The sequence below is a fragment of the Urocampus carinirostris genome, chromosome 9 (assembly GCF_059441175.1).
Source record: "Urocampus carinirostris isolate Australia breed hairy pipefish chromosome 9, RoL_Ucar_1.0, whole genome shotgun sequence".
NCBI lineage: Eukaryota > Metazoa > Chordata > Actinopteri > Syngnathiformes > Syngnathidae > Urocampus > Urocampus carinirostris.
This window is the reverse complement of record NC_142357.1, coordinates 31,558,542-31,573,535: the sequence shown is the minus strand read 5'-3', so window position 1 is coordinate 31,573,535 and position 14,994 is coordinate 31,558,542. Positions and strand designations below refer to the sequence as shown.

The 14,994-nt window shown below is 41.4% G+C and overlaps 1 protein-coding gene across 2 annotated transcripts in view; it reads right to left on the bottom strand.

Moving 5' to 3' along the window:
• Positions 1-14,994, bottom strand: part of ccdc88b (coiled-coil and HOOK domain protein 88B) — a 162,575-nt gene that overhangs the window by 118,961 nt on the left and 28,620 nt on the right. The window contains exons 4-7 of one of the 2 annotated variants that reach the window (XM_088344141.1): positions 13,174-13,243; positions 12,955-13,013; positions 7,158-7,241; positions 4,153-4,293 (exon numbers count right to left, since the gene is read on the bottom strand). In XM_088344141.1, the coding sequence (XP_088200267.1) occupies positions 4,153-4,293; positions 7,158-7,241; positions 12,955-13,013; positions 13,174-13,243 (354 nt within the window). Of the gene's footprint in view, positions 1-4,152; positions 4,294-7,157; positions 7,242-12,954; positions 13,014-13,173; positions 13,244-14,994 lie in introns of those variants that run through there. The other variant, XM_088344142.1, reaches the window with a different exon arrangement.

Here is a 14,994-nt window from a genome sequence, read left to right as displayed (position 1 = left end):
TTGGATCGAGCATCGATATAGTAAACAGAATCAGGATACGGGTGGATGGGACAGGAGAACGGGGCTTGGATCAGGGATCGATACAGGAAACAGAATCAGGATACGGGCAGCCAGGACAGGAGAACGGAGCTTGGATCGGAGATTGATACAGGACACAGAATCAGGATACGAGTAGCTGGGACCGGAGATTGGAGCTTAGATCGGGGATAGATACAGGAAACAGGTCAGGATCAAAATGGGAGCCAGGGTCAAAAGTGCTTGCCTTGCATGCGCTGAGGTTCGCAGATGGACTGACCAGGAGAGAATGAGATTGAAGTGCTTAAATAGGAGAAGGGCTAATTAGGGAACAAGTGGCAGCTGAGCTGAAAGAGTGAGCGCATGTGAGGGCAATTGACAAATCGTGACATGTGCACAATTGAAAACATCTTAGCTGGTTCAAGAAGCTATGAAAAAAACCCTTTTTAAGCTAGTCAGGTATCTGGAGCATGAAATTAATGGGTTTGATAAAAGTTCAGAATGGGCAGAAAAAGAAAACTTTCGTGTAAAAATTATTTGTCGACGAAAGAAAGGCTATTCCCTGTGAAGAATTGCAAAGAAAAGGAAGATTTCCTCCAACGTTGTATACTACTCCCTTCATAGAACAAAAACAGGCTTTTAACTAGTGGGAGGCAGAACAAAACAAGAGAACAAGTACATTTGAGTCAGTCGTTTGAAAATTAGACGCCTTACGGGTCCTCAACTAGCAGCTTCATTAAATAGTACCCGCAAAACACCAGTGTCAACATCTACTGAGAAGAGGCGACTCCGAGATGCTGGCCTTCAAGGCAGAGTGGCAAAAGGGCATATTTGAGTCCGGCCAACTAGGGGAAGAGATTTACATGGGCAAAAAAACACACATTGAACAACTCATTTCATAAATAAATGTGCGAGTTTACCATGGACAACCCTAAATTGTCTGGATGACCCCATAGATTGAAACCGAGGATCGCTGGACAGAATTTTATGGGTCCATCTTTTCCATTTGAAAGTGCAATGCTCCATCTGTTCAAATTGCCTCCCTGCAGGTCATCGCACGATAGTAACAGCAACCATTTTGAAGCTGAGAGATACCTCTTTGTAATTGATTTATGCAACGGGCTGCCATTTTTATAGGCAAGTTTCATCATGTTATTACTATGTTGTTACTATGTTATTACAAGGTTGAAGTTATTAAAAGTTGGGTTTAAACAGGCTCAGTCAACCACAGAACCATCTGCCTTGTATGAAGGCACAGAGTGATCAACATATATATAAATAATATAAATTACAGGCTAATTTTAGAAAGAAATTTTGTAAGAATTAATCAGGTATTTGAAGATACTCATGTTAATGTTTTTATCCATCCATCCATTATCTGCACCGCTTATCCTAAGTAGGGTCCCGGGGGTGCTGGAGCGCATCCCAGCTATCTTTGGGCAACAGGCAGGGGACACCCTGAACTGGTTGCCATCCAGTCGCAGGGCACACGGAGAGAGACAACTCCCTTGCTCATTCACACCTAGGGACAATTTGGACCAACCAATTAACCTGACATGCATGTTTTGGGGATGTGAGAGGAAACCGGAGTGCCCAGGGGAAACCCACGCAAGCATGGGGAGAACATGCAAACTCCACACAGGAAGGTACGATCTCATGACCTCAGAACTGTGCCGCACAAGCGCTAACCACTGCGCTGACATGCTGCCTAATGTTTTCACATCACTTTAAAAACAGATACTACCAACAGGAAATGCTTTCTGTTCATTTTTTTATTTTCTAGAAAATCACAATGACCGAACACTGGTGAGCAGGTGTTCCTTAAGAGCTACCGAGTGCCGTTGGGAACCCAATTGATGTCCCTTGCCATAGTCAAAGATGTCTCGAAATGGTGCTAAATAATACTAAAATTCCTGTTTTGGTTTCACTGTTCAACTTTGTTAACTTTTTAACAAAATCGTTGTAAACTTTGGGTATAATTCTCCTCCAAGCCACGAGATGGCAGCACAAAGGTGGTTTACACTGTAAAGGTGAAAGAAGCGGATTAAAAAAATAAAGTAAATAATAGTGGGCAGCTCGGCGGCGCAGTGGTTAGCGCGTGTGCGGCACAGTTCTAAGGTCTTGAGAACCTACTGCGTGGGTTCAAATCCAGCTACCGGACTTCCTGTGCGGAGTTTGTATGTTCTCCCCGTGCTTGCGTGGGTTTCCTTCGAGCACTCCGGTTTCCTCCCACATTCCAAAGACATGCATTTCAGGTGGATTGGCCGGTCCAAATTGTCCCTAGGTGTGAATGAGCGAGCGAGTTGTCTGTCCCTGTGTGCCCTGCGATTGGCTGGCAACCAGTTCAGGGTGTCCCCTGCCCACTGCCCGATGATTGCTGGGATGGGCTCCAGCACCCCCGCGACCCTACTGAGGATAAGCGGTGCAGCTAATGAGATGAGATGAGATTAGATGAGATGAGTAAATAATAGTGTTCAAAAAGTCAGATAAAAAATGAAAATGTCAATATAATTCTTAGATGGGCAAAATCTTATTTAGCAGATAATACACAAGTGTGTTCTTATGACTATCTAAACGAGATAAAATATCTTAAAATAGAAAAAAACTACATTTCAACAAGCTCAATTTTCTGCAAAGATAATAAGATTTTGTAGTTTTTTGCATTGCAAAAGTGAAAAACTGAAAAGTGTCCCAGAGTTGCAACCAAAACAGAGCAGCACCACCTTCTGACGTGGTGCAGTACTACACACTTTTACATAGGCTCTCCCTAAGCACAGTCTGCTATTGTTTCTCCTGTGCTTGCATGGGTTTTCTTAAAAACTGATGTTTTAATGACATCTTTAACAGGTACTATAGAAGAAAATGTGAAAAGTGTCCCAGAGTTGCAACCAAAAAAGAACAGCGCCACCTTCTGACGTGGTGCAGTACTATACACTTTTACATAGGCTCTCCCTAAGCACAGTCTGCTATTGTTTCTCCTGTGCTTGCATGGGTTTTCTTAAAAACTGATGTTTTAATGACATCTTTAACAGGTACTATAGAAGAAAATGTGAAAAGTGTCCCAGAGTTGCAACCAAAAAAGAACAGCGCCACCTTCTGACGTGGTGCTGTACTACATACTTTTACATAGGCTGTCCCTAAGCACACTCTGCTCTTGTTTCTCCTGTGCTTCCATGGATTTTCTTAAAAACTGATGTTTGATTGTCATCTTTAACAGGTGCTATAGAAGAAAATGTGAAAAGTGTCCCAGAGTTGCAACCAAAAAAGAGCAGCGCCACCTTCCGACGTGGTGCAGTACTACACACTTTTACATAGGCTCTCCCTAAGCACAGTCTGCTATTGTTTCTCCTGTGCTTGCATGGGTTTTCTTAAAAACTGATGTTTTAATGACATCTTTAACAGGTACTATAGAAGAAAATGTGAAAAGTGTCCCAGAGTTGCAACCAAAAAAGAACAGCGCCACCTTCTGACGTGGTGCTGTACTACATACTTTTACATAGGCTGTCCCTAAGCACACTCTGCTCTTGTTTCTCCTGTGCTTCCATGGATTTTCTTAAAAACTGATGTTTGATTGTCATCTTTAACAGGTGCTATAGAAGAAAATGTGAAAAGTGTCCCAGAGTTGCAACCAAAAAAGAGCAGCGCCACCTTCCGACGTGGTGCAGTACTACACACTTTTACATAGGCTCTCCCTAAGCACAGTCTGCTATTGTTTCTCCTGTGCTTGCATGGGTTTTCTTAAAAACTGATGTTTGATTGACATCTTTAACAGGTGCTATAGAAGAAAATGTGAAAAGTGTCCCAGAGTTGTAACCAAAACAGAGCAGCGCCACCTTCGGACGTGGTGCAGTACTACACACTTTTATATAGGCTGTCCCTAAGCACACTCTGCTCTTGTTTCTCCTGTGCTTGCATGGGTTTTCTTAAAAACTTATGTTTTAATGACATCTTTAACAGGTGCTATAGAAGAAAATGGATAAAGATTACTATCTGGAAAAAGTTATAATCATATCTTATCCTTTATCCTTATTTTCTTGCGCAATGTTGCTGCTAAATGCTAATGCACTATTTTCACTGCACTCACGTACACTACGTTATCAATGACAGTAAAGAATATTCTGATTCGAATTTGCTTACCTCTAGGTGAGTGTCTCTCTGAGCCAACATATTCTGAATCTGTTTGGCCATAGAACTAAACACCATTTTCATTTCTGCACCATCCACCTCCAGCAAGTCTTCCCACCGGAGCGGCAGCACCGACAGTGGATCCTGAGTCACCTGCAGTGAAAACACGGTGACTCGACGGGATGTAAACGAGGTAATCTTTTACTCAGCGGTGTTAAGGACAAATAAGATTAACCTTTCTTTTTATGTATCGAACTAAATAAATATACATGTTTGGAAATGGCCCTATAATGCATGCAAAGTAAATTATCCTGTGCAGGGGTCTCAAACTCGATTTATTCGGTGGACCGCCAGAGTTAAGGTCCAGGTGAAGACCGTATCGGGTTTTCCACAATAAAGTTCTGTTAAACCTTTTGCTCTTCTCAGATACCGTTTCTTTTTTTTTTTCCTACATGAAACACGATCTAAAAATGAAAAAAAAAAGAAATATATGAAAATAAATTAAAAAACGGTAATATTTTAATCCATAATCTGTTTGGGCTCCACTAAAAGGGATAGTGTGTACTATTCAGTGCCTCCTAGTTGCTTTAAATAGCAAAAAAGTATAAGTGTGATTGTGCACAGCAGTTTTCATATCTTTGGCTTGAACATTCTAACACTGTTATGTTGTTTGTTTTAAACTATCCAATTGTAGATTTTGCTTTATGTTTATGGTCGTTGTCCTGTTAGGAGGTGAGCCGGCGCCCCATTTTTAGGTCCCCTGCAGACTCCAACAGATTTACTGCCAGAATCACCCTGTATTTCACTCCATCCATCTTCCCATCAACTCTAATGATCTTCCAAGAAAAGTAACCCCAGAGCATGATGCTGCCACCACCATGTTTCACAGTGGGGATGTTGTTGTGAGGGTGATGTGCAGCGTTTCTTTTACACCAAACGTAACGCTTTGGATTCAACCCAAAAAGTTCAATTTTGGTCTTATTTAAACCGGAACACTATGTTCCACATACTATTTGTGTCTACCATGTGGCTTCTTGCAAACACCAATGGGCTTTCTTCTAGCCACTCTTCCATTGGAGGATATTTATTCAGAGTACGATTAATGGTTGTCTTATGCAAAGATTGTCCCACCTCAGCTGTGTATGCCTGCATGCGATAATGGACCTCTTGGTTGCTTCTCTGATTAGTTTTCTCCTTGTTCGGGCCGAAAGTTTAGTAAGGCCAGGTTTGCAGTGGTTTTATGCTCTGTCCATTTTAATATTTTTGCTCACACTGTGCTCCGGGAGATTTGCAATGTTGCGAAATCTGTTTGTAAACCATTTCTGCTCTGAACTTTTCCACAAATTTGTCCCACACCTACCTGGTATGTTCTTTGGTATTCATAATGTGGTCTGTTTTCCAGTTTTTCCTTTCACAGACCTCTGAGCCTATTACAGAGAGACTAAATGACACTCAGGTGCCCTCTATTTAAGTTGACATTGGGTCATTTACATGTCATCGAAGATATTCTTAAGTCAGTTGACTCAGCTGAGTGAATATTTTTGAAACACCTACAGTTTTTTTCGTTTGATAATATAATATAAAATGTTTAAATAGTTAGGTTACACTTAATTGCTAAAATTCGTCCTATACTGTCTCAGTCGGATGCGGAGATCATAATTCACGCCTCTCGATTACTGTAATGCACTACTCTCCAGTTTCCCGAATTCCAGAATCAAGAGTCTTCAGCTGGTACAAAATGCCGCAGCGAGGCTTTTAACTAGGACAAAAAAGTCCGATCACATCACGCCGATTTTGGCTAACCTGCATTGGCTCCCTGTTAGCCTAAGATGTGATTTCAAGGTTCTCTTAGTATTAAACAAAATCATACATGGACTTGCTCCCTCATATCTTTCAGGTCTGATTTCCCCCTATGTTCTGGTCCAAAGCCTTCGTTCTGAGAGCGCCGGTCTTCTGGTAATCCCAAGAGCCAAGAAGTGTTCCACTGGTTCGAGAGCTTTCTCCATCCGGGCACCGGTGCTGTGGAATGCTCTCCCCCCTGAGATCCGATCTGCAACCTCAGTGGAAATGTTTAAATCTAAGCTTAAAAAAACACTTCTACTCTATAGCATATGAATAACCTATACTTTTCGTGGACAATATCTCTGTATTATTTGTGATTGCAACATCCTTTGCTGTCTGGTAATCCTGAAAGGGGGATGCCACATGTGCAGTCCCTTCTCAAGGTTTCTTCAGTTTCCTCATGTTAAGGTTTTTGAGTTTTTCCTTGCCCTCATGTTGGTTCCAGATCAGGGATGATGTAATAATAGTCTGAAAAAATAGTCTGTGTAATAACCTGTGAAGCCCTTTGAGACTCTTTGTGATTAAGGGCTATACAAATAAAAATGACTTGACTTGACTTGACGATTTTGTCTCACATGTTGTGGATTCTCGGGATATATTTTCAGATTCTTAACTTGAAATTTGAAGCCTGAAATGAAGCAATATTCGCTAGACCCTGTGAACGGCCCAATAATGCATGCAAAAGGAATCATGGCGTGGAAAGGAGTCAAGGTCTGAAAACATCCTCAAGTGGAAGTTCTAAGAAGCAAGCGGGGGTGCATCCATCCACACAGGGAGGACACCTCTTCACCGCTCTGATTTATGAGGCAAAGAAGCCTGGAACGAAAAAGACTCGTGGGCAGCATGCTGTTACTGTAATTCAGTCACGCTGCTCTGCAGCATGCTGTTTCTGTAATGTGGGCAATTATTCACGGGGCGTTTTTTTTTTCCTAAACGTCCAATTGGCATCCATGCTTTATTGAAAGGGACATTTTGACAGAAAATAAGGGCAGAAAGAGCAATGTGGCCTGAATGAAAAAGAGCTCATTTTCACGCTTCAGGTAAAGGAAAAAAAGTCTACTAAATCCTTTCAAAGAATAAAAATCCCCATGGAAAATCTCCTTGGAACTGAGGGTCAATCTGTGAATAATATTAACGTCCTTGTGAGTTAGGTTCAAATTTGCACCTGAACGCACCTGTTGGATGCAAACGGCGAGCTCGGTCTGCATTTCGATACCCAGCGACTGGATCTGCTGAATGAACGTCTCTTTATGCTCGCACTGCGGATACAAAAAGGGAAACTCAATTAGATGTGTTCACAAGTGGCATGGGAACATCATTGATTTCAGTGGAGCTTTCCATTTTTTTCCAAACCAGCAAATTTAATTTATTATCTTATAATACACATCTATAATCGCCCTAAGGAGTTAAAGAGAGCACTGGAGACATAAAAAGTTGGAGAGGGAAAGAGATAATGTATGATACAAATAGAGGGATGAAGATGGAAAAATAGTGAGACAGGAAGATAGAAGTAGAGAACGAGAAAGATAAAGATCGAAGAACTGAAAGATAGAGATGGACAGATGGATACAAAGATAGAGATAAAAAGAAGAGGAAGATAGAAAGTTGGAAAGTTGGAAAGAAAGATGGAAAAATAGAAAGATGGATATATATAGTGACATAGAAAGATAGAGATAGAAAGATCGAGGTACAGAAAGACAGACAGACAGACGGACGGACGGACGGACGGACAGACAGACAGACAGACAGACAGACAGACAGACAGACAGACAGACAGACAGACAGACAGACAGACAGACAGACAGACAGACAGACAGACGGGCAGATGGAGAGACAGAAAGACGGGCAGAAAGCATCTATATTAATAATAGATATCTCTATAGGTCTATTCATTTCTACATCTATTTATAGATCTATCAATTTCTAGATCTACCTATCGTCTACTTACGTATCTATCACCATAACTATGTATCTATCTACGTATCTACATATCTATCTACGTATCTATCTACGTATCTATTCATTTCTAGATCTATCTATCATCTATAGATCTATGCATTTCTAAATCTATCTATCTATTTATCTATCTATCTATCTCTCTATGCATCTTCTCTATCTATCCATCTCTCTATGTATCTTCTCTATCCATCTAATCTATCTACATATCTACACATCTATATAAATATCTACGTATCTATCTACGCATCTATTGATCTACATATCTATCTATCTATGTATCTATCTACGTATCTATCTATCTATGTCTATCTATATCAGGTGTCCTTCTACAAAGCCACAGTGGAGAGCATCCTAACATACTGCATCACGGTGTGGTATGCTGGGTGCACAGCAGCAGACAGGAAAAAGCTCCAGAGGATCATCAAAACAGCCCAGAGAATCGTCGGCTGCTCTCTGCCCAGTCTGGAGGACATTGCCTGCTCTCGCTACCTCAGCAGAGCAGAAAACATCATCATGGAAAATACGAATATAATGGTACTAATGTCTATGTTCTTGCACATGTCGACTGCACTACGTTTACTGCTCACCTTGCACAATGTCTGACCATTTCCTTTTTTCTGCACTATGTTGTCTATGTTTGCACCAATGCATATGCTGACTATTTTTTGCACTATGATGACTTTGCACCAAACGCAATATTGCACAACCCTTACGATACCAACGGTATCACGACAACACTGTATGTAACATCCCACATGCCGACATTTCTTGTGTAAATACCATGTCAATGATAACTATAGCCTTATCCCCCTTGATTTATAACCTTATCTTCTCTGTTCCTTTATCTTCTTGGCTCATACCTCACTGTGAATGTGTAAAACTGGAGTGTCATGCCCAATTTCGTTGTCACAATATGTTAACCCATTTTGTAACAATGACAATAAAGGTATATTCTATTCTATTCTCTATGTATCTATCTACGTATCTACGTATCTACTTATCTACGTATCTATCTACGTATCTACCTATCTATGTATCTATGTACATATCTACATATCTATGTATCTATCTACGCATGTACATATCTATATGTATCTATATACGTATCCACATATCAATGTATCTATCTACGTATCTACATATCTACGTATCTATCTACGTATATACATATCTACGTATCTATCTACGTATCTATCAATTTACGTATCTATCTATGTATCTATCGATCTACCTATCTATTTATGTATCTATCTACATATCTATCCATCTATTCTTCTTTGCTGCTGTGGTCAAATGTAGTTATTAGCTGTGCTTTTGTAAGCCTTATCTAAAACTTCATATATTATAGAAAGACAGCAATAAAAAGATAAGAGGGATAGAGGTATAGAAAAATAAGAGGGATAAAGGGAGATATAGAAAGATAAGAAAGATAAAGGGAGGTAAAAAGAATTATAGAGATGGAGGTCTCTCTGTGACTTGTGCACTTGTGTAAAACATTTCAAGTATAAAGTTGGGCTTACACACACACCGCTAATGACTAGATTTAACCACAGCAACAAGGGAGAAACCCTCACTTGCCCTTGAATCTGCAAATGAACCGCCTCACCAATCTTTGTTTTTGCTGGACAAGCTCTTTCAGTTGCCAATTTTCTTTTCCATGAAATAATCCTCGCGCCTCAGATGCCAAGTTTCCAAATGCCACCGAAGGTTTCAAGGCTTCAGTGATCCGCTTGGAAGCCCACACTCCGCATTCCGTATTCTTAGATCTGCCTTATTTTCTCCCCTTGCATAAAGCCTGACTTTATGAAATGCAGATTGCATTTACTCAACTACATCAATTCTGTCATATTTTTTTCTTCCCTTTTAAAAAATGTATCCTTGGGCTGACCTCAAGGTTGATTTGGGAATAATGCAGATCTTGCTTTAGGTCCACTTTGATTGGTACGTTCCCTCCCACTCACTTTTAAACTAAAAAAAAATCAATACAATGAATAGACCCTCAGGTTACAACATTAATTCATTCGGACATGGAGATTGAAAGGTTTGTTATCGTATGGCAGTGAATAGAAACATATGGTACAGTATATAGTCAAATTCAGTCATGTTTATTTGTGTAGCCCTTAATTACAAGGAGTCTCAAAGAGCTGCACAGACCACAGTCTATTGCAAATTAGACTATTATTACCCCATTCCCTGATCTGAAACCTACATGGGGGCAAGGAAAACCCCAAAATCCTTAACATGAGGAAAATGAACCTTGAGAAGGGACTGCACATGAGTCAAGTCAAGTGTTTATGTTTATTTGTATAGCCTTTAATCACAAGGAGTCTCAAAGGGCTGCGCTGACCACAGATTTTTGCAAACTACAGACTATTATTACACCATCCCCTGATCTGAAACCTACTCGAGGGCAAGGAAAAACTCAAAAACCACAACATGAGTCTGGTCGAGTCATGTTTATTTGTGACGTCCTTAATCACAAGGAGTCTCAAAGGGCTGCAGACCACAGTCTATTGCAAATTACAGACTATTATTACCCCATCACCTGATCTGAAACCTACATGAGGGCAAGGAAAAACTGAAAATCCTCAACATGTGGAAAATGAAGAAACCTTGAAAAGGGACCGCACATGGTCTTAGAATACTTTGTTGCCTTAATCACCTCCTTACTCTTAATAATTGCCCTGATCCTTGATTGGTTACAGCCAGGGTTGGGTGTATGTCACATTTTATGTTAGTTTTGCCGGAGATCAAAGAGATCAAAGCCAGGAGAGAAAGCTTAACACGTGTTGTGAGTCATCATTTTATTCATATTACTTTATTTTGTCTTTTATTAGCATATTTTGTATTGGAGTAATCCAAAAGTAACTGAAAGTAATCCAGTTAAAGTAACCCTACCCAACCCTGGTTACAGCCACATTCCTTAGCAGTGACAACGATGCCAATGGCTTCATACTTTTGATGATCGCAATCTGTGTTTCCATGGTTATTAGGTTTTTGGTTTTGTCTTTAGCATCTCTGCATGTTTTGGGACTCATAGCTAAGAAATTCAGTACAAAGAACAGAGGCAGGGATCGCATACCCGTCAACGTTTACCCAGTATTTTATATGTTTTCTATCATTTCAAATTGCGTACAACAATTTTTTATACGGGAGAATTTTATCTTAAAAAGACTGATTTTGTGTTGCCCATTTTAGCTCTAATCCTGACCGTGACTGTCACCGGTAACAGATGACATTGTCATTGTAGATTTCTAATTCGCTGTATTCTACATAGTCTTTCTTGATATGAGTAAACAAGTGCCACATTGTGTGTGGTAACGTTTAGTGTCGCTTAAAAAGGGGAATTCCAAGATTGAGAAACTGTTGATGATACGTAAGCACCTATTTCTTTAATTAAATAACATTAATTACATCAACTTGAGCACGGCGGCGCAGTGGTTAGCGCTTGTGCGGCACAGTTCATGTCATGGGAACCTGCCGTGGCTTCAAATCCAGCTCCAGACTTCCTGTGCGGAGTTTGTATGTTCTCCCCGTGCTTGCGTGGGTTTCCTCCGGGCACTCCGGTTTCCTCCCGCGTTCCAAAAACATGCATTTCAGGTGAATTGGCCGGTCCAAATTGTCCCTAGGTGTGAATGAGCGAATGAGTTGTCTGTCCCTGTGTGCCCTGCGATTGGCTGGCAACCAGTTGAGGGTGTCCCCTGCCCACTGCCCGGAGATGGCTGGGATGGGCTCCAGCCCCCCCGCGACCCTAATGAGGATAAGCGGTACGGCTGATGACATGACACATGACATGACACATCAACTTGAACGCTGATGGGGCTGGAGAGTGATCTCTGGCGGTCTCTAGCGGTAGCCACTGGGAATGCTTGTGAACTGTGTTTTCCGTCGTATGCAAGATTTTTCTTCCAAATAAAACTCATATCGATCGTTATTGATGTTATGTACTGAGGAAAACACCTTGACAAAAACTATTCCACATTGTCAGTGTTCGTTTTACCTCTGAACAGTGATGGGTCCCAGGGACTCGCATGCTCAAAAATCTATGGGTCCCAACAGAGATCTATGGGTCCCCAAAATTTAGTGTTATCGAGGTTGAAATTGTAAATCGGTGACAAATATGTAATATAAATCTATATATTTAATCCGTTTTAATCATCACAGTTTATTGGTAATACAAATCAGTTATCACTTCAAGATTTTTCAGTTCACAACAATATTGTACATTATACAAAATATTATTGCTGAAATAATTATATAAATCTATATTTTCATTCAGTTTTAATCATAGCAGTTAATTGGTAATACATAGCAGTTATCACTTCAGATTTTGCAGTTCACACTATTGTACACTATACAAAATAGTATTGCTGAAATATTTATATATTCATGCAGTTTTAATCAGCACAGTTAATTGGAAATACAAAGCAGTTTTCACTTCACATTTTTCAGTTCATATATTCTTCGTGGTTTGCTGTCCCGCCACAGTTGTAATGCCTTCTCAAGGTCCAGTCCATTATCATCCTCCTCATAGTGTAACCAGGAATATAATTTAGTCAACTTTGGCAGAAAAGACCTTTTCTTGCTAGTATTCTTTTGTTTATTTTCTTTCGTCGAATCGTTTGCTTCAAAACACGTGTTTTCCTTGCCTTCGCGGTCTTCTGAAGAATTTCTCCGCCGTTTTTTCGTCCCGGAATCATTGCCGTTGTTACCACTTTCTGTGTTATGTTTCGACTTATTACCGACACTGAAGAAATTACCATTTTTTTGTTGATTTGCACCTAATACCAATTGTTTTTTTGGAGGCATGCTTCTCTTTCACTCGACAACCGCCACAACAATGAGGTCATCTCGAAACAAGGAGATCTCGTTTGCCGAGATCGCCGCGAGACCAAAACAACAATGGCGGATGGCGGATCGGGTAATAATGACAATTTGGTGTCAAAAACGTTGCGTCCCGTATCGTGGGGGTCTACCGTTTTCAAACATCGGCGCAGAATATTTTTGCCTCACCTGCACAGCACATCCGAGCAGCAGTAGAAGCAGCCGCCTCAGTTCCTCCACGGCTGCCTCTGAATACACAGAGATACAGTAAGTGTCATCATTATCATTATCATCACCATCAAAGCCACGCTGTCATTATCACTGCGGCGCTTTGCAGCGATAAGGACTACCGAATAAAGGAGGAACACTTTCCTGCCACACTGATAGCATCACAACATTATCTCCTACCTGTGAAGGGGTCCTGGCCCAAAATGGCCACGTTCGGGAGAGGCATCAATATCAACTGCTGTAGGTCCTCCTATAAGAACAAAAATCTTATGTCTCTGTTTTACGTTTTGGCCTTTGGAGGGTACTATACTACCCTGCTACAAAATGCATTTCACATAACTTAGTTCTACCACCAACTCTGCCAACATGAAAGACCCACAATTCATTCTCAAAACCCTTCCTTTTTCTGTCTTGGTGTGCATGCTCTTGTGTGCACACCAAGGTCCCTTCACTCACAAACTCCAGCTGTATAATAAGGTTTTGAAGTTCATTTGTAATCAAAAGATTAATCATTTGCATATGTGTGTCATGTTTCATGCCAGAGATTTATGTCCAAATTAAATTTTGCCTATTACCAATTAATCAACCATTATTTTGAAAAGCAACAACAGGAACTCCAACTAGTCTCCGGACACGCCTCCAGTGACATCAGCGAGCGCCTGCTCTCACTCTTCTCTTCACACTTGCTGCCAGGACCATGGGGGTAGGGGGCCTGACTGGTATTTGCCACCTTGGACAATGGGGACAAAGAAGATGGAGATCCACAACCTTCGCACCTCGTTAAAGAGGCAGTTCTGAGGTCATGGGTACAAAACCAGCCACCAGCCTTCCTGTGCGGGGTTTGCATGTTCTCCCCATGCTTGCGTGGGTTTCCTCTAGTTACATCAGTTTCCTCCCACATTCCAAAACATCCATGTCAGGTTAATTGGTCGGTCTAAATTGTCCTAAGGAATGAAGTGAGTTGTCGGGTTCTGCCCCAGACTGGCAACCATTTGAGGGTGTCCCCTGCCCACTGTCTGAAATGATGGACTCCTAAGGATAAGCGGTGCAGATTATGGATGGATGTTCGACACCATAGTGAAAAAAATATACCCGCATCGTATTTAACACTGTGGTTAAAAATGTGGAAAAGAAATAGTGGCTTGTGGTCGGTAAGGGCCCGGTCACACAGCCGTTTGCGTCTGAATCACGGCCAGAAATTTCTGCCTGTGACGCAGACGCTGTTGGACGCTTTGAGATCGCCATACAGACGAGATACAGCAGTGCTTTGCACGCGGTCGGAAATTCACACGCGGTTGGAAGCGCGAAAAAGTTTTGCGCTGCTCAAAACTTTAGGGCCCGGTCACCAAGCCTTTCACGGGCGTATCGAGGCTGAATCACGGCCAGAAATTTTTGCCCGTGAAACAGACGATGTTGGACGCTTTGAGATCGCCATATAGACGAGATACAGCAGTGTTTTACACGCGGTCGGAAATTCACACGCGGTTGGCCGCGCGAAAAAGTTTTGAGCTGCTCAAAACTTTGAGCACGTGTTAACCGCGGGCGGCACACGAGGTAATGACGCGGAAATGACGCGGAACGACGTGCTCTGGCCGCGGCCAGGACGTGGTTACACATGGGTAGGATGCGAAATTTCAGCGGGTAATCTTGGGTGGAGCACGGTCATAGCATGTTCTGCGCCTGTATCGCGGTGTTATTACGTGAAATTAGCGTGTTACGCGTGTGACGGTCAAACGCCTTTCTCCGCGTAAATACAGCGCGATTTGCCGAGCACACGTCAGTTGTGCTCGAGACGTCAAGGGGTGGACATGGATCCCCGTCACCGTAGTGACCTCGTCTTAATCCATTTTTATTTCTTGACATTTCTTTTCATTTCATAACAAGATAATAAAATAAAAATGAAAAACTATTACAATAATAACATATTGGCTTCTTCGGTGCCATAGCTTGAAATCTTGATCTTCACGGGACTGTGTCTTGAGCGATTATGATTTCTACAGC